General features: G+C 42.3%; 1 protein-coding gene across 5 annotated transcripts in view; it reads left to right on the top strand.

The window, feature by feature from the left end:
- TMEM266 (transmembrane protein 266) overlaps positions 1–20,594 on the top strand; it is a 99,904-nt gene that overhangs the window by 70,665 nt on the left and 8,645 nt on the right. For 4 of the 5 annotated variants that reach the window (XM_054077642.1, XM_054077643.1, XM_054077641.1 and 1 more), the window contains 3 exons: positions 114–252; positions 1,709–1,824; positions 10,720–10,906. In XM_054077642.1, the coding sequence (XP_053933617.1) occupies positions 114–252; positions 1,709–1,824; positions 10,720–10,906 (442 nt within the window). The remainder of the gene's footprint in view (positions 1–113; positions 253–1,708; positions 1,825–10,719; positions 10,907–20,594) is intronic. The other variant, XM_054077645.1, reaches the window with a different exon arrangement.

Raw genomic sequence — 20,594 nt, 5'->3', positions numbered from 1 at the left:
TGTAGTATAATTGTGTTTCTTTTGAGCAGAGTGGGAGCCCTTCAAGACCCCAAGCAGGAATGGCAGGGTTATGGCCTTCAGGAAGGGTTTGAAAAAACTGATCTCTCTCTTAGGTGTTTGATGGTGCTGTCATAATCTTGTCCTTGGCACCAATGGTGGCCTCAACAGTCGCCAATGGCCCCAGCAGCCCATGGGACGCTATCAGCCTTATTATCACACTACGAATATGGAGAGTGAAGAGGATCATCGATGGTGAGTGGTGATTCAGTTTGTGACTCCAAGAATTACCTGTCAGGCTGGGAATAAAAGTGATTTAAAAAATATTAAAAGATTGCTTGCCACCACTGTTGTTCTCGTTCCCTTGCATTTCAAAAGCTCTGAACAGAAGAGAATTAGGACTCCCGTGGAGGAGAGCAGGTTTCAAGTTCATGGCTGTATCTCCTGTCCTCTACGAACCTTTATAATTGATTGATTTCTTTTTCTGTTAGGCACCTTCACATCCCCTGTGCTGTAAAGTAAATGCCCTGGCCTGCTTCCTGGCACTTGCCACCAGATTCATTCCTGATTCTGCAAAATAATTGCTTCCAATCTGCTTTCTGATCTTTGCTGCACCCTCCCCATTTCCATAGAGCTAGCTCTGTCTCAAGACTTTCTTTTCCCGAGTTCTTGTCTGTGGAGCATTTCCTTACTGTGGGGGTTCCTTGCTGGAGGTGCTCTCTGTAATGCTGGTGTGCTCTACAGCACAATCACAAAGCCTGTCTCAGTGCTATTTTGCACAGACCTCTGTGGGGAGACACCAGAGGAGATCAGAAAGCCTCAGCAAGTGTAGCCTTTAGTCTAGGCTATGTTGTGTTCAGTGTTTTCAGACGTTTCAGGTTAGCGGGAAAAGAGGTGCCAAATCAATATATGAAGGGTCACTTTGCTCATATGTGTAAAATCAGAGTCAAGTTGTTATTCTGGGTTTAGATGCCCAGGAAACTCTGTATTCAGAGTTGCGGAAAGCTCATAGCCCTCTGACTGAAGTGTACAAGACAAGTTCAGGAGCTTCAGAAAACATCGAGTTGCAATGTGCATTGAACAGCTTTGCTGCTTAGTCTGCATTTCCTGTAGTTATGACAGGAGCAAAATTTCTAGAGATGTTCAGAAGACCCTGAAAACTGGGCTGTATCTTGAAAAGCAGTAGAAGATAAATGACCTTTTGTTTTTGTGAAGTATGCTTCATAGTCTGCTATTTCCATTAAGAACTTATTTCTTACCACAGAGTCTAGGAATTAAATGCTTAAGGCTCTGGAATAGTTCTTTTCCTAAGGGGGCCATGCTGTTCAGATTTGAAGGGTATGGGCCTAACTCTAAGTCGAAAATTCTCCTGCCCAGCAATTCAGGAAATGTGTAGTAAACACTGGAAGGTTCTGTATTAGTGGAGCAGAAGGTAGGAAGAGCACGCAGGATACATTTCAGCTCAGCCAGGCAAGCGGAGATCTGACAAAACAAGATCTAGATCATGCTGCTGACATTTCATGTGTTAGAAATCTTCCCTAGAAGAAATGCTTTAGTGCTGTTTCTATAAGAACTCTAGTTCTCTGGGTGCAAATGAAAGGGGTGACATTCTTTTGGCCTGTAAAGGTTTTCCCTCTGATTAAAAAAAAAAAAAAAGAAAACCCAACAAATCGCAGCTGGGTTACTTTAAGGGCTTATTTGTGTTTTCCAGCCTATGTCCTTCCAGTGAAAGTGGAGATGGAGATGATGATTCAGCAATATGAGAAGGCAAAGGTTATTCAAGATGAACAGCTGGAAAGACTAACCCAGATCTGCCAAGAACAAGGGGTAAAGTTCAGTTATGTCTTTATTTACACATAGCTTGTCACGGCAAATTAAACAGTTCATGTTCTTTGCTGCAAGCTAAGGTTTGAGAAGCATCACTAGGGCTTCTGTTGTAAGGCGGCAGGTCTCAGTTCTACAGGAGTGTTAGCTGCAGCCAGGATGTTGTCAGCATGCTGTTTATCAAACAACAGTCATCTCCCTCTGCTGCTGTGCTTGTGTTTTGTAAGGTGAAGAGAACAAATGTGAAGAACAGAACAGTAACGTTTCCAGTATATACTTTGTTGAATAGTACAGATAGCTTGACATAAGACTAAAACATGCAAAAGTCATTGCCGTTGTTGGAAACTGCAGCTATGTTAAGGTCGTATTCCTAGGAAAAGTATACATGCAGCTGAAAACTAATGTATCTCCCTGCTTTAAATGCAGAAGGCAGCTTCCCTGTAGGTCAGGAAGAGACTGTTTTGGCAGACTCAAAATATTCCAATAGAAGGTTCTAGTTGCTGAAAGCAAGTCGAGATTTAAGACTCTTCCCAGGCCCCAAATGTTCAGTGACTCAGTCTTGAGGTAAGGGAAGGTGAAGCTTAAAATATCTCAAATGAATTACATTCACATAAAAAAAGGTGTAAAACCACTGTTTAGGCAGTGAGCCAAGAGTTTTTGCAGTTTGCCTGTTGCAAAAGAGTTCTTTAATAACCTGCTTTAAAGCAGAAACCAGGGATGTATGTTGAGGCCTGGGCTCAGCGAGGCATTCAGGTGACTATCAAACCACTACAGAACAATACCCCCAGTGACTTACTTCTTGTTTCAGTTGTAAGGGTAACTAGGAGGTGTCCAAATAAATCCTGGAGATTCTGAGCTTCACCTCCCACTCACCACTTATGGTAAGTGCTTTTCAAATGCTAAATGAGGTGATCTGTAAGTCTGAATGACTCCATCAGTCAAAAAATTGAAGGACCTGAGGAGGCAGGAGGAGAGTCAACTTGTCCCAGAACAGACCAACTGCCCCAAAGGTACATAATCAGAAGCAGGGATTTAGGTGCCCATCTTTTACTGAAGAATCTAAAATACTTGTGAAACCATTAGTATTTATGTCACCAAATGGCTTTTTAGATATAGTTTCAGGTCTTCTGGATCTTAATCTAGGATTCTGTAGTGATGGTTACAGCTGTACGCCAAGCACAAAAAAATACTTTTCTGATAGATGAGCAAATCTGTGAAAACAGAGAAAGTTCTCTCCTAGCTTTCAGGTGTCATCAGCTGTGGAAAAATATAGACTATAGAAAAATGACAGCATACTAATCCCTTGTATTTTACCTTCCTGACTTCCTGCCAAACAAGTGTCTCGGCTGTATAATAGGAAGTGAATGTACTAATTTGCTACAGTTAGCAACATAAGACATTGACACAAGTACTGCATCAGTCCTGCTTCGTAAATTAATAGCTTCATAATTCAGTCAAGAACAAGTTGTCAGCCTTATAGTATTCACATTAACATTGTGTACGGTATCTGGTGGGAAAATGTCTTCTAATGGCATTTAATGTCTAAAATTCTCCCAGGTTTTTGCTTTTTCATTTGATCTTTCCTGACCTTTTTAAAGGATTGCTCATTCCCGGAGCTGAAGTGTGCACGTGTGTTTTTGAGTGACGAGGTGCCTACAGTAGTCTGGCTGTTCTTGCATCTGGCATGCTGGCGGGAAGGGATTCCAGTTTGCCTTGCCAGTGTGGTGCCACCTCTGGCACAGGCAGCTGGGATATCTGGGAGCTGCCCACAGGCGCTGAGCTGTTGTCTTGGGTATATGCTGGGGCACACCAGTGCCGTTCGCTGTAGGAAGGATGGGCAGGCCACCATGGTCACCCACATCCCAGCAGTGGATGTAGATACTGATTCATCCTGAAGCCGCATCTTTGTGACCACATTGATGATTTGCTTTTATTTAATAATCATAGATAGGGCTGAAAACATTCCTGTTAGAAATTTTTCCCAGCACTTCTTTTTCCGAGATCCTTGTGTTCCATTTTTTTACTGCTTTGCCACTTGTCAGGTAGCTGGGATTGAAATTCCCAAGGTCTGGCATCTTCTGCAGATGAAATTATTTTGACAGTTTCAGACAAAATAATCATTAGTTCTGAAGAGGATTTGGAAACAAAAATAAGCCTGGTTTATTCAGGATTTAAAGCAAAAATAATTTGAGGATAGTTCTCTGAGAAGTCCCATGCCCTCCTATTTTAAAGCTGGTACTTATTAACACTTGACAGGCAAAAATGGAGCTCCTGCTTTTAAAAAAAAAAAAAAAAAGGCAGGAAAGATGCAGCCTCCCTTCATCTCACTTTTTGAATTCCATTTCTTTTGTCAATTGTGTATTCTTTTGGCCGGTGATAGGGTATCACAACTATAAAGTACACTTCCATTCCCGAATGACATTGGAGATGTACTTTTGCAAATGTGAAAAATCTTTCCAGATGTTGATTTTTGGCTAGACATACATCTGAAAAACAGGATATATTTTATGAATTATAGTTGCATTGACCACTGCTTCATTCTCTGTAGTACTGAAACTGTTTGAATAGTTTGCCGTTTTATTTATTCTCCATTACCCAAGGAAGAAATCATGAAAAAGGAGTGGAGCACGAGGGCAGTCAGAGGCAGAAAATATTGAAAGGACTGAGATGGATGTACAGGACTTCACAAAATGTAAGAAGCATTACACATCACAGTAACAGGATTTCTAAAAGTGGGTAAAGGTAAAAGATAGGAAAGTCTCACTGCAATTACTGTCCAAAATATGAACAGAGTATATTTTATATATTATGTATTGCTGACAGTGTTGTTTTATCAGAATAACTTTAATTAAATTGCAAAATGGAACTCCAAAGTTATATTAACAAGGCAAATTCTAGTCAAGGAGGATTGCTTTTATCCTCTGGAATCACCTCTAAAGGAATTTCCATTTCTCATGTTACATCTACTTACACAATGTTTTCTGCTTAACTTTTGTAAGTCATTCAGCTGAGTACGGTCCAGCCAAGACTATGTTTAGCATTATCACAAGAGCTCCTTTTCTGTCAGCTCCTATAGAATTGGGTTTTTCATCATTCTCAAAGCTGCAACAACTATGGAAGCTATAATTTATTTTTTTTTTAATCTTGGAATATAATTTGTACAACAGCTGCTAGTTTAATGACAGGGCTATTTAGCTGGTAAAATTACCTATCGGAGAAATAAGTTATGTTATCCTTTTGCAATAATTTTAATTTATTTCTAACTACCAGTCATTTTCTTGGTGAATGGAAGGCAGCCAAGGTCGTCCTGTGTTTCATTCCTGCCCATAAATCATTAGTTTGCAACTGTCTCCTGATTTTTATTGTTACCAACAATGGCTAAACTAATGGAAATAAACATTGGATTGTATCCCAGTGGCAGATGAGTTTTAGGGGAGGGCGTTCTGTACAGACAGCACTAATAGAATTGAGCAAAGTTATTGCTCCTGCATTGGGCACAAGTGTCTGGCTGAAATGTTCATTGGTCTCTCGGAAGCTGTGTCAGTCATACTCTGTTGTTAGACCATTAAAGAGAAGTACTCCATGATTCACTAAGTCCATTTTGAGTCTTATATGCATGTTGTAAAATATGTGATAGGATGGGTGGCACATTTTGTAAAACCAAGTGTGTAAATTCAGATGTTATGTGGAACTCTGATAGGTCTCTGTCATTTTACCTGCTTATAAAAACAGTCACCGAATGTGTTCTTTGGGTGAGGAAGTGTACAGCTGTGCTCCCTAGTTCTTCCTGTTTTTTTTCCTGCCAGAACATTGCTAAGTTTGTGCTATAGGAGGGCACCATAACAAGCTTAGAAGACACTAAATAAGTTTAGATTTACCGTAAATGAATTTACTCTTCATGCCTGACTATCAGGTTACTTGTTCTTCTATGACATAGGCTGTATCTCCCTTTTTCTTGCTAATAACTTTATTTTCACTTTAGCTGCATATATTACACCTATAACGTTGTCTTCAGCTCCCTCGTGGGAGGGTGTAGCCAGGCTCTTCTCAGAGGGGCACAGTGACAGTATAGGAGCTTGGAATGTGCAAAACTCCTGAGATGAAACTTTTTCACTAGGATGAGAGTCAGACACTGGAGCAAGATGCCAGGGAGGTTGTGGTATAAACAACCCTTAAGATACTTAAAGCTTGTCAGGACAAGCTTTTAGCAACCAGGGCTAGATGGAGTTGCTTTGAGCAGGGTGTTAGGCTAGATAACCCTCACCGGTCCATTTCAGGCCTAGATTGTGCTGTGATTCTATGAAGTTTTAAAATACACTTTTTCCATTGCAAAGTGTGTAAGGAAGTTATTGTTAAAGGAACCTACCTTAAGCTACCAAAGCGCGTGTGATTAAAGATAATGAATATCATAGGTGTCCTTGCTCAGTTTGTAATTATCTTGAGTCAGGAAATGGTTTGCCTCAGCCTCCTTGATCACAGCAAATTATCTTCCAAACAACAGCATTGCCCACAGTGCTTCCTGAGGTTTGCATGGTTCATAACACAGAGCTGATACCAATGAGTAAGTCTTAATTTAAACTAATCAAAACATGTGTATAAGATTGTATGCTCTTTTTTCTTCATGATATGTATGATGTCCATCCTTTCTTGCAGTCTGAAGGAGGGACAGTCTACTGGCAAATATGAAACCTGGTTTTCTCAGTGCAGCTCTCCCTCAGTACGAGAGGCCTAGGTCTACATTCAGGCGGCTGCATTGGCTCCTACAGCAAATAGAAATTTCGTGTGTTTAACTTGGCCCAGATTTTTTACTTAAAAAGGCTGTTATATTTTATACCTTTTAATGATTTATTTAACCTGCCCTGGACTGCATGACATGCAGTCAGAGCAATCTCATTAACTCTTTTGCACATTAGAACTGCCTGAGGTCACTGTTCAATATAATCTTCAATAGATATAAGCACCTACGACATAATTTGCTCATGTGGTCTCTTGTTGAGTTACATCCATAAGCAACACCCACTTCTCTTAGGCCTAACCTTTGTTTTTAGTGGGTTACTTTTAGTGGCCAAAGCTGTATTGAAGCTTCTACAATATCTTGGGATAAAGTTTAAGTAATAATTGGAAACAATCAATGTTGAATGGATGTCCTGGGAGGGATGCATGCCTTTTGTGAGTAAAAACTCTGTTTCTTGTTTAACTTGCCTATATATTTTTTTAATGTCCTTTCATTTTTTTAAATCAGTCCTCATGTTAAATGGTGGTTTTTTTCCATCCCGCCCACTCCCTTTATAAACCTGCTGGAGGCTTAGAGAGTTTGAGTTTGTATTTGGATGCAGTATATTGAGTTGGGTTGTGGCTCTGTCTTGTGCTCTGTGTCTGTAACAGTTACAGTTTTGCATCCCTAGGGAACATGATGTAGAGAAGGATCTGTTGCAGAAGTAACAGTGAACATGGGAGTGAGACAAACACCATAACAACAGCTAATACCCTCTTCTCTGTCAATAGAAAACATGACAGTCACAGACACACCAGTATTTCATTCCAGCTTTCCACTCTTTTAATGACTACATACGCCTTGGGGCAAACATGAGTAGGATCTGGAAGCTGACCATCTGAGGTAATGGAAAAGTGGGAGGGAGAGCCCGTGTTCACCAGCTGCAGCTGCGTGGTTTTGTAGGCAACATTGGGTTCTGCTGTTATCCTTCTGAACATCTGTGTGCTATTGTTCACCTTGCACATGATGTTGAAGTCCAGAACGCTATGCTGCTTTACTGTGTCTAGGAATCCAATCCCCGTATCAATCCAATCTCGTCTTCAGTTCTTGATTTTAGACCAGCTGAACTAGCTCAGCACCGAGCTGAGAATTAGGCAAGCACGTGGATTGTGTTTGCAGCTAGCAATAAAAGAGGATTCACATATCCCTTAAAAAGTTGCAGGTCCTGCATACGCTCTCATCCCTAGGCACTGGATGAGGGAAGCATTGCACGAGCCAAAACATCAGATCTGGGTTTCAGTTTCTGCTCAAATGTGATATTTGCGTTCTCTTTCTAAGCAGGTGCTTCCTCTGCTGCTGTGGGCAAAGCATGTCTTTCTGTCTTTCAAACATACGATGGCAGCAAAGCCTCTTCTGTTTCTACAGTAGTAGCTGTTTGCCTGAACAACTGTGCTACTCGTTTTCTCTGTGGATGCTAGTTTCCCCTGAGGTCTGGGTGGCTGGGATGCAGCTATAGTAGTAATTTGTCCTACATAAATCAGAAATAAAGAATCCTTTGGACAAAGTGTGATCCAGCACGGTGATCCTGGCAATGGTTGCAGACTGCTGCGTGGGCCAACATGCCAGGCTATTCATAGGTTGTTGGCGGAGCAGTACGAAACAGTAAAATTTATGAACTCATTATTAAAAACTGGATGGTGACTAGACATGGAAATTTTGAAGACTGGCAATAATCTGTGGATATTTTGAAATGCTTTGTTTATTGATTGGAACATGTAAGTGGACATAAGAAAGTCTGGTCTCTTCCCCCATTTTTGCCGTAGTTTTACTGTATTGGGACAGATAACTAATACGCTTCCTTTTCCACTTATGTAAAATGCAGTGATTCCCTTCAGTCTTTTGATTGTGAACAGATTCGGCCAATCTCTGTCAATGCTTAAGCTGGTTGAATTGGGTGTGATGCAGAAATACAATTATTGAGCTGTTATTTAGGTAGTTTTATCTATTTGTATTATAATATACCTGCTAATTCTTTTCTCTTCCATGAAGGGAAAAACCCATATCCTGCCAGATTTAAGCGTTTTAGTGGCAATATTTCTTTTTCTGACACAGGAATGTTTTTAAGGCAAGTAGATGTGGTTAGGAAATATTATTTTTTAAAAAATCTCCAGATTTATTTTTTGCCTATCATGTTTGAGTACCTTTCTTCTTTTAAACCAAGGGAGTGTCTGAAAGAGTATCCTTCTCCCTTTAAAGATGAAATGTAAGATATTTTGGGATTTCTTTTTCTTTCAAGTGAAGGATAAAACCTGAAGTTCTCTGTCTTGTGAAGTTGAACCCCAGACAGTCCTGCCACGGCTGAATGACGCATTCATGCAGGCACTGCTGGACTGGCACGGGTGCCTTAAGCCTCAGGATGCTTATGGCTGAGCGGGGAGCGAGTTAGCACTCCCAGTTTATTTCTTCCTTCCTGATGAGTTAACGCAACGCCAACTGCCAGGATTCTGCCGTGGAGGTTTCATTGGAGGCATCAAGGAGCAGGGCTGTATTTTGGTATTTGCTGATACTACCCAACTCCTCTGACTGCCACTGCCAGAGGCCTTTTGGTTAACAACAGGGAGCATTTTGTGCAGTGGGCTGTCTGCTGGAGCCAGACCTCTGCCCACCGATTGCAAGAGTGGAAAACCTGTGTGCTTTTCTGTGTAGATCCCTACAGGAGGGGTTTCAAACATAATCTGGAAAGCTTACACTGCCCTTTTGCTCTCTAGATTTGCAGTGGGTCTTCCAGCTATTGTCGTTCCTTCCTTTATGCTCTGGAAAGCAGCTAGTCTCCAGATGTGGTAATCTGGATGCCTTCTTTCCTCTTTTTTTCTTTCGAAAATCTGCAGAGACTCTGTCTTGTTTTCCCTCCAGCCGCAAACGCAGCTTGGAGGCTCTGCAGTGTGCCTGGGCTTTGCGCTGTGTCCGGTGTGGACTGCAGCGGAACAAACTCGGTCCACTGATGGATTCCAAAATCTGACAGCAAAGTAGGTTTGAGTCAGCATCTAAGAGGCAAGAGCCAGAACCAGATTCATTTAGCCTACATGCTGTTCCACACCAGTTTTCAAGCATCGGGTGCTGATTCCATCTCTGTTGTAAATGCGGAGTGACAGGTGCAGTGCGGCTCGCCGTAGAATCGCGCTCTCTGATGGCTTTTCAGACCCTGAACTATGGGAGGCCCAGCAATGCTAAATTTTGAATGCCGTAGCCTATTATTCGCCTCATTTGCTTTTCCCTCTCAGACTCTATAATTAGACATGACTTGGTTACTGCTGTACTACTGATCTTAAAAATTTGAGTCTGAAGAAGAGAAGCCCTCTGCAACACAGCCCCATAGCAGTGCTGGATGGCAGACGAGGACTGTGGGGTCTTGGAGTGCTTGTATAAAAGTTTGGAGGGTCTCTACAACCTCTGCAGAAAAATTATTCTATTTCTTGCATGTGGAAGACAATATGCTGTGTCCATCAATCAGATTGTACCTGGTAGTTTCTGTCTTTTTGTGTTTTATGACACCAGTCATAAGGCAAATTCTCCTGATTCCAGAAAGTCATTAACTGCCATGGCTCATGTATTTGAAGGGAGTGGCCAGAAACATGGCACCCCAAAACAGGATTTTGTACGTGCTGTTGAGTACAGAAGATTTCAAGCTGGAAGAGGACTGTAGCGTCCCTCTCTCTTGCCTCTTTCCTCCTTGGGAGAGGACCATTCTGGGTGCCATTTAGAGAGACTCTCTCCACAGAAATCCTACAAAATCTTACAGGGAATTGTTACAGAGTCTGGCAGATTAGGGACATTTGTCATGAACATAAATGCTTCAATGCCTGTTAAGAGTGGTCTTCTGTACATGTTCCATTTGATTTAGCGGTTTGATCTGTTAAAAGTTGTCCAAAGTCATATGGATGCAGACATGTACAAAATAGAAGACCAGCATTATTTTTAGATTATGCGAACAGTGGTTCAGCTCGCTTGGGCTCTGGGAGAGCATCAGCAGCTTGGACTCGCATCCTGGCTCGACTACATTGTATTTACTGTCACCAGTTTGTAGTGGTTTAGTAATAAACTGAGTAATAGGTCTCCAGTGGTAGAATATAGACTTCTGGCCATGCTTATATGACATCAGTATGTGGTGTTGTTTTTTCCTCTAGTTTGAAATCAGGCAACTGAGGGCCCACCTTGCTCAGCAGGATTTGGATCTGGCTGCAGAGAGAGAGGCTGCGCTTCAGGTCCCACATGTACTGAACAAACACAGCAGCAACAGGTACAAGGTGGTAGCAACGGAAGATTCGGACGATGAAGCCACCGAGAACATTACTGAGTTGCGACCTCCACGAGGTGAGTGCTACCTGCATGCTGCTCCCCAGCTGGTCTTTTACACAGGTTATTGAACCTACTAAAAACTTTCATTCTGCCAGTGAATTCATTACTTTCTCTCAAGGCTGCATTTTCCTGTTTTTTAAAAGAGGCGGCATCTGATTTGAAGTGGCAGGAGCTGTTGTATTTACAAACAGATTCTGAACACAGTCAGTAAAATGACTTGGTAAGAAGATGCTGGACCTTCCCAGTGCTCTCATGGTTTTATCTATCAAACACTGAGGAAGCAGCAACCAAATCAGAACTGACTAATCCTAATCACTCAGAGGGAAAAGCAGGGAAATTGAGAAGAACTTTGAAAAATGGTTTTGGTCTTTGGCCACTTGCATTTCTGTGCTTTAGAGAAGACCCATGCATCAGCTGTGACGCTTGCCTTGTCTAGAGGCTATGCTTTCACCTGGTTTCTTAAAACTGCTCGTGCTGGAGAGACAAACTGTGCTTGGACAGGGCAGCTCTGGTGCCAGAAAGGAGTGATGCACTGTGTAGGCAGCTCTGCTCGGATGTGCAAGTGCTAAATGACTGTGGTGCAGAACGGTCCTGTGGGTGATCATGAGCCATGGGTTGGGCAGGTGTGTGGTTCAGGGGAATGTCGACAGTTGTATTTTCCTGGTTCAAGTGCCAGAACAGAAGTATTTTTAGAAAAGACATAGTTGGTTTTTTTTTTTCCCCTATGATCCACCAACCTTTACAGTTGAGTGCAGAATGCGTCCTGATCTCAGTTAATGAAATATTCCAGAGTAGACAACACTTTCTGTCTTAGTGATATGTTAGTCTTCCTTGGACTTCTGACCTTGATTATTATGGTAGATGAGCAGTACGTGAATATATTTGAATTAGATATTTGCATGGTATTTTTATTTTGGTCAGACACCTTACAATTCCAGGCACAGAAGTACTTTAATCAAAAGGATTAAGAGAAAAAACTCAGCCAGACGTATTCAAATGATAATCCTTTCTATTCTCTACACAGTAATGACAGCATATAGAAATTATTGTTGGTTTTTTCCTCTTTAATAATATCTAAGCACTAACTGCAATTCTCCCATTAATTATTCCTGATTTGAAATTGTTTTTAAGAGCAGACATTTGAGCAGACTGCCCCCTAAAGTGTATTTACCCCTTTTTTGTAGGATTTCAGAGATTTCCCCAGTGGATATATTATAATTTATGCATGTGTTCCTTGAGGGTTACATTTGGAATTTGAGAGTGTTGTGCACATTTAAGGAGTCTTGCTGAAATTTAAGTGCTTTAGAGATTCATCCAAAGTTTCTTCTGTCCAAGGTATTCGTTCTGCTCTCCAGGTTAACACAATTACTCATTATCTGTGTGCCCCTGTAAAATGCTGGCCACACGTAGAATCATAGAATGGTTTGGGTTGGAAGGGACCTCAAAGCCCATCCAGTTCCAACCCCTCTGCGATGGGCAGGGACACTGGATCAGGCTGCCCAAGGCCCATCCAACCTTTGTAAAAAGGCCCTCCCCAGCTTTCTTGTAGCCCCTTCAGGTACTGGAACATGCAACAAAGTGAACACATGATCTTCAGAATTTATTTCTACATTCAGTTGGGCAACATGATTAGAGAGATTCATGCTTTTTACTGAAAAAAAGACGTTCAGCAAATCATAAAGCAATGCATGTCTTATTTATTGGGTAAGGTGTAGTTATGTTATCTTTAAACATTCATACTGAATTAAATTCTGATTCCCTGAAGGCATCTCAAAATACAAGAGGAAATATTTTTTGTGCACTGTATCTTATATTACATATAAAACCTTTGTAGATGCATTGAATGCTTGTCTTCAGAAGCTAAATCCAGGTGATTCTATTTTAACAACTGTCCTTTATGTTGAATGAGGCAGGAGTTGGACGGAAGAAAACTTCCTGTGGTCTTATAGCAAGGGATACCCCTCCGCAGTAGCGTGCCATCATGGTGGGCTGCTGGTAAGGGGACCAGGAGAAACTGCAAGCCCAGCAATAGCATTCAGTGCGTTAGTTCCCGATCCAGGTAGCAGCCAATTCAGGCAGAGGATTTTATATATCATTTCCTGGATTATTTTGCAAAGCAAAGCAGTAGTCAGCTACCAAGGCTTTGAGTCCTGTGCTAGCAACACTGGCTTTGAGATTGCTTTTGTGTAAGCTAAACCTCAACTAACAGTTTGAGAAGCCAATATCACCCGGAGAAGAAAGAGCCAACCCTGCCCTGTTGTTTTCTTTTTCCATCTTAATTGTGTCTCCCTTCTCCAGCTCTCCAAGCACCAACTTGCAGTCCCAGTAATACTCTGGCTGTTGCTGCAGCAGCTTTCACCACTATCGCTTTGACATGCTGTCAGCATTCTCTTCATCTTCACCATGACCGTTCTGACCAATGTATAGGTCAGCAAAACCTGAGTGTGGTTTGTTGGATAGAAGAGAGCATGTCTTCAGCTGAAACCCAGTGTAGAGAGAAGCTGTCTGCTTGGCATAGGATCAACCTTCCCACTATCTGCTCAGATGTGTGAAATACTCTCAAGAGATGGCTCTGCAGGGCACAGACGATTGAGATGTTTCCTGTAGGTTGTTTCTGTATCCTTCTGCTCCTCACCTAACACTGGCTATGCTGTCTTCAGGGTTTTCCACACCACTTGCTCTGCCTGGAACTGTAACCCACCAACGTTTTAACTCCAGACTTTTGGGTCAAGGGTTATGTTTTGCAAGTTACCCTCTGTTTCAGACCACATTAGGAATTGCTTTGCATCCGTTTTCTCTAAGCTGTGTTTTTCCTCCTTAAAGATTCCAGAGTGATGACTGTAGTTAATCATTCTGTGTGTCGCGTGGCACTTGTTAGCTTTGAAAAATACCTGCAGTTGCCTGTTACACTGACCAGTCGGAGGAGAAATGAGGGACCAGGTTGCTAATACTGGTGAAAGCAAAGCTACAGTTCAAAGCCACAACTCAGATGGCAAATCGGGCTCTTATATGCTTTTTCTCTTATGCTCTGGGAGAACATTAGCCCTACATATAACACCTGAGGATAGGATATAGCATGGAATGCGTGTGTTTGTGCCAAACTTTGTCAGCCTTCAAAAAACCGCTGTTTTCCCTGAATTCTGCCAAACCAGCAAGCTTGAGTTGGCTAGAGAGCATACGGCATGAGAAAATGGGTTATTCCATCTCAAGCTAATCTTATTTCCCCCGTCTGTATTGAACAATGGAAACATTCAGTGCAGAATGCTTTACCACAAAGGGGTTATGGAATAAGAAAGCATTCAGGTTTTTTACTCATTTCCCTACCTGGGAGTTTTATGGGACAGCGCATAAGTTAAAGCTCCTCAGGGGCAGCTGTACCTTGTACTCTGCTATTTATACTGGATTTTGTGGAATCATTTACTACAGCATTCAGTGCAGTAAGTCAGGGAAATTCAGCATCGCGCAGTACACACAGCATCTCGAGGAACTTGTATGGAGACACACACTGTGGCTGCACCAGGAGAGTATTGGGTGTGCAGGCCAATTTGGTAGCTTTCAGGATGTGTTTTCACCCAGCTTTTCTCTCCGCAGATCTCTTTCTCTTTGTTTTTGAAGTACATTAATTGCTGGTATGAGACTGGGTAAGAGCTTTAGTCAGATGGTCAACAGGTTCTAAATGTGTCCCATAACTCCTCCGCTAATATTTCATGTCTCTTCATAAAGGATCATTTCTTGAGGCAGCTGTAAGCTGGGCAGTCCTGTGCTAATTCTCTGAACAATGAGATGGTTGCTGTCTCACACGCTTCTCTTTCCCCAGAGTAGTTCACCGAGAGACCTCCTAACATAGAAATAACTGTGGAAAACATATAGATATGTGGTATTGTCTAACTAATTTGGCTAAGATGCAGGAAAATTTTCACCTTTAGCTTGCTTTGAATGGAGGTTTTATTTGTCTTGCCAAAAGAATTGATCTTTAGAGTGGACATACATGAAGGCTAAAACAAGGGCTTCAGCATGCAAGGATGCCATTATCAACCTCAGGAAGGATGATGGACTCGAGAAGGGCAGGACTGTAGGAGCTATAAAGCCAGGGCAAAGCTGAGATATTTGCTGCACTGTGAGCACTTTAGTGAGCTTCTCTGCCTCAATTTGTAAAGAGCTTAGGGTGGGAGCTCTTGTGTGTGAATGCACAGCAGCATTGCTAATGATTTTCAGGACCGTTGTGGTCAGCTGTTCTCTAAGAGCAAGGGAAGTATCCTAAGTGCTGTCATCTCCTTCCTTCTTCCCAGAGATGGTTGTCGTTTGACATAATGGCAAACATTATCCTATCTGTTCAGCTCTAAATTATGAAGGAAGTTTTTTCTCTTGCTGAGTTCTTACCTCTTACAGTATGTTACTGGTCATAGTCAGAATAACATCTAATGTAATCTGCCCCCGCACAAATCATTTTTAGTGTTGGGTATACAAAGTTCCAGGCTTCAGGGAATGCCAGGTTCACTGTGCCCCACATAGCTATTAATACTTCCCTCCAAAATTTATTATTGTTTAATCTCTCCCATAATATATGAATTACAGTCCCTAGTGGAAATTCCTCATTTTCCTGCATATATCATTTCAGGTTTTGAAATTCTACAGCACTGCCATAGTTTAAGATTAATATGCCACCCTTCTATTCCTTTGAGCAAGAACCGGACCCTGGCTCTGTTACTTCGCATTGCAGAAAGCTTACTTTAGCTATCCTGAGTCAAATTTCCATTTTTATGGGGATGGCAGTAAGTCTTTTGCTTTGGGGGACTTTGCAATTTATGATCATGCATGGAGAAAAGTGAAGCTTGCTCTCCCCATAGATACCCACTGCTTTGTAAGTGAAGAAAGTAGGATATTGGGAGAGGAACATGAAAAATTCTGGAGCTTCAGAGGGCTTCCCTTACCATTATTCATAAGCTGTCTGAGAAGGCAAAGCAGGGCACTGGCAAGGCTTTTGTCAGTTGTTCCTCACAAGGCAGTCTGAGCTGGTTGGACACTTCTAAACTCTAAGCCAGTTCCTTTGTGATCATCTGTTAGTGCTCTGAGAGCACACTGTTACTGTAGAACAATAGATAAAAATAGTTTATGGTTATTTTCAGATGTTGAAATGTATCTACTTTGAAGCCTACTCCTGGAAATGGTTATATCTTAAGTGCACTCGGCTTCCTGGTTAAACTCCATGTGTCTGTGGAAGAGCGAGGGTTTTGGCTTCTCTGTAGGTGCCTCTTTCAGGCTTTGTGGTTCTCTGTGCACTGCTCATCCAAGCAGGGATCAAAGAAATTAAACCTTAAGCAACGCTTACGTAAATGTGCGCGTACTTAGTGAAGTTAGGCTCTTCAATTTCATATTCACCAAATGGGTGGGGTAGAAACTTTTCACTTCCAGAAGTGGTGAGCACACAGCTACGTGTGTGAGGTTGAAGTTGTACCCCATCATTAATGTGCAGCAGTGTGAAGGCATTGCTGACAGGTAGAGGAACACAGAGCTGGAATGTTTTCCACTGTCCGAGCATGCAACCCCTTCCATAATGACCCCTTTCATAGACAGATTGTGCTCCATGTAACAGCAGTGATATATTGTGCCCTCTGCCACCATTATAACACTGTTCTAGCCTCTCATTTTTCTAAATTATTAGAAATCTTTTCCTAATTCCCAGTCTACATTTATTTGTTGCTAGTTTATAACACTTTGTTCTTGAATCCTTTTACTTAAATTATCCTTTTCTTTCCCTGATGTTTACCCAGCAAGTTATTGTTTTGTTGGTAGCCATAATCTTTCTCAACCCATGTTTTTCTAGATTTCACAAATGTGGCTGTTTCACTGAGACAGCCCCAAGTTCCTCAGTGTTTGCTTCAGGCTGACTGCAACAAGCCAACTCAGATGTGGATCTGCCGATCCATATTCATAGAGAACAAGGTTGGAAAGAGCATTGAGCAGTCCCCTCAGTCATCCTCTGCCCAAAGCCACCAGCCGTGCTGATGCACAGATGTCTTGTATCTCAGCCATGCTCAACTCAGCATGATCTGCTGAAGCGAGAGCCAAAGCCACCCAGTTTGTTGTCAGTTAAGAATTTTGGGTTTCTGTCCTTATTTTTCTGTCCTAGCAGTATCTGCTGATAATGGAGCCTGTTCTATGTCGCAGGATTTTCTTCTGCACAATGACTTCCATCTCGAGTTCATCTCTTTCTTAGAACCAGGCTGAATCTGTTGCTCTGCTTCCCATGCAAGCGAACTTTTAGAGTTCCTCTCAAGGTGGGTTTCCCACCTGCTCGGGCATCCCCCTGCCTCTGCAGGGTCTGCATATCCCTGTGAATGGAACAGGTGTGTTGGTACTGCACCTTGCGCTAATGCAGCAATCTGCTTTCACGTGAAAAGCAGAGGAAGTCTCCTGGCAAGTGCCAGCTGGCTGGTCAGGGTTCCTGTTGGCACAAGTTTCAGTGTAGAGTGAAAGGGAGAGAGACTTTCTAGGGGAGCAAAGCTTTGCTCAGGTCATCATGCACAAGACCAGAAAGGTGAACCAGACAGTGCAGCACAGCCTAGGGAGCACACATATGCCTTAATAAATGGATTTACAGGTGTACTGGGACTGCTCAGGAGAAGAGAAGGTTAGGTCTGGCTGAGAATTTGGGAATGGTGAAGTTCTAGTGGCCAAGATCGGAGAGATCTGGAATGCCAGAGACTGCATGGCAATTTTCAGGGGAAAACTACTGGGAATTTTCCCCTGTGTGTTGCCAGTCTGCTCTCAGAAACACCTAAAGATGTCCTTTTTTATGTACCTTCTTTTCTTACTGCGCTGCAGGGTCTTGCTAAAGCGGCGTTCTTTCATGCAAAGTCAGGTTGTGGCAGTGTTTTTGGCTAGTGTCAGAGCAGCGTAGCCATTCCTATTTCTAGAAGTGTTCAGGGGGCAATAGCTTGGTCTTATAACTTGTGCCTTGAAGGACCTCTCTGCTCAGTGTATCTTAGTGGGATTTATTGCAAAGCATAGTCTATCCCACTTTTCTTTTCCAAGTGCTTCTAAGCTGTAGTGGTACTTCAAGGAGAAGACACCAGTCTCAAACAACAGTGATGGAGATGAAAGTTCTGTTTCTTTAGAAACCTCCTAGTAAAGTTTGATTTCTGGAGGAAAGTCAGGATAAGGCATTACTCCGCTCTGAGGACTGTCATCCTCAGTGGGAGGCTACACAGCAGGAAAAATAACCCTCCAGTTCTGAAAACTCAGCTTTGCGAGGCAGAAGGCAGTACAATCAATGGCAATAAAAACATGAAGTAAAATACTTTGTGAATGAAGTATTTCAAAAGAAATCTCTTTCTGAAGCCTCTAATCTAAAAGATATGCAAACGGTATTTATTGTATGCTGGGAGGCTGCAGAGTTGTTCAGTAAAGTCATTGATGAAACAATTAAGGATCACTGTTGAGGAATTCTAAAACTGAAACGGAGATCTGCCTTGGGTGGAATGTCATTTTATGTGTTTCAACAAATTTATTAGGTTTTTATAGGGCCAGGAGAGAGAGATTAGAGCGTCGTCTCTTGGGTCAGATGAGATTATATGGGACTGTATTCTAAATAGTTTATTATTCTCTGGACCATTTTAGCGTGTGTTCTGAGTCCCACAGGAAAAGAGCAGGCGGATAATTTGAAAACCATCAGACAAAATCCAGTAGTTGTCAGACAGATCCTGAGCAAGAACTGCAAGTTTGCTCAGTAACAGAGATATGGGTCGCAGGCAGAGAGATGGGACTTATTTCCCCTTTGTGATATGACACTACTGCACTTACAGGCTCGCAGAAGTGGTTGGTCACAGCGACAGGGAAGGCAGTTTGGGTTTTATGTGAGACAAGTAGTGGTCTGAGCTCCTTGCTCAACCAGATGTTTCCTTCTGCCTGGTGAACAGTCTCAATGCCGTTGGAGTCAGCCCCACTGTCTGCTTGTGTCCTGCCTTACTCTGCTGCCTCTTCCAGCTGGATATAGCGCTGGCCATCATCCTCTAGCGGGTGAAGCCGCTCCCGGTGCCACGCTGTTTTGGCAGTCATTCACACTCGTGCTGCTTGAGCAAATAATGCTCGCAGACCACAGAGAACAGCCTGGTTCTGCTGGTCCCTTCTCCAGCACTGCCTTCTCTCGGCTGAATTCCTCCACAGTGCTGCCACATGCCTTACTGCTTCCCATCACTCTTGCTTGCCAGGGGACGTGGCAGAACCATCCTTGTTCACCACAGGTTAGGATGGATTCTCACATGGGGAAGAGCAGCCTCGCTCTTCCCAGTCTTACCTTCTCAACTCACAACTGCTGGATCTTCACCAGAATTGTCACCAGATTTCCTGGAAGCAAAGGCTTTCGTTCCTCCCGGTACACCTAGCAAGAGAATCTCTGTCACCATCCATAGACATTTTCCTAAGGTTGCCATTTCCAGGGGAAATAAGGGAAATGCTTTTTCTTTCTGCCAGTTCCTTAGTTCAGTGTAAATACCGTGTGGCTGTAGTTGTAGCTAAGGATTTTAAATGGAAAGTTTCTCTTCTGGAAAAGGAACTGTAGAGAACATTGCTGTGTATTTGAAGATATTTCCATCTAGGAAAGGAAGAAAATTAAATCTCCTGGGTCCTGAGAATTCAGAGAAATTAGAGAAAAAAAGATTTTTAAAAAAACAGGAAAACGGTGAAGAATGAAGTATTTCTTAAGACAGCTCCTTTTCTGGAGCTGAAACTAAAATGCACTGACAGCAGAAATAATGTGGAATTTAAATAATATAAGCAATCTGCCCTCTTGTAAGAGTTGGTCTCCTCTACTTGCTCGTAGGAGCTTCCTACATGCCACCAGCCACAGATGTGTTTGTCCCCTGATCCCATCTGACTGCATGGACTGAGCAGTGGGGCTTCACCTCAGCATAAATCACCATGAAGTACTGAGCAGTCCCCCAGTTTTATACGCACAAAGAGCTGCTTGCAGTTGCATCTTTGTGGCTTTTTTAAAAACTCCCTGCTTTCAGCAATGTAGAGAATAATGAGAGGTAACTGGAATTGTTTACAGCCTTTTATGCCCAAAGCACCTGAGGCTCCTCTATGACTAAGATGAGTTTGTTAATTGTCAGTTTGCTTTAATGTAATGATTCAGAAATTTAATCTGTTGTTGAAATATTTATTTTGCTGTTTTTATTCCATTACTCTTTATTCTTTTCTGTTCGTAAGAAAATATATGCAAGGTAAAGATATATGTATTTTATATCTTGCATATGCCTGCACGTGTATATATTTCTACGTACGTGTTTTATTTGTAGATAAATAGATAAGCAATATAAAACGATGATGTTAATAAGGCCTTCGCCTAATAACAAGAAAGCAGGTAGTGAGGCAGCTCTCCCAGTCTGTGTGCAAGTGGGCACACACATGGCCGGGACACTCGGGGATATTCCTCACCACTCAAAGGAATCCTGGTGAGTGCTTTACAGGATTTCCTTCCCAGGTGTTTGGCCCTGGCCTTTGCTGAGATAAAGAGCAGTCTGTATCTTTTTGTTACATGGGTTTGCAAGCAAGTGATGGGTTTGCAAACAGTGCCTTGGTGCATTTTGTTAGGGCAGTAAATATATGCAATCCTAAAGAAGTCTTGATTCAAGCCTTGCCACAAGACGTGAAGAGCAGAATAACTTTTCTAGGTTGTTTTCTGTCTTCGGTGCAGAGCATC

The sequence above is a fragment of the Cuculus canorus genome, chromosome 12 (genome assembly GCF_017976375.1).
Source record: "Cuculus canorus isolate bCucCan1 chromosome 12, bCucCan1.pri, whole genome shotgun sequence".
NCBI lineage: Eukaryota > Metazoa > Chordata > Aves > Cuculiformes > Cuculidae > Cuculus > Cuculus canorus.
Note: the sequence above shows the minus strand (reverse complement) of the source record. Positions and strands in the feature narration are given on the sequence as shown.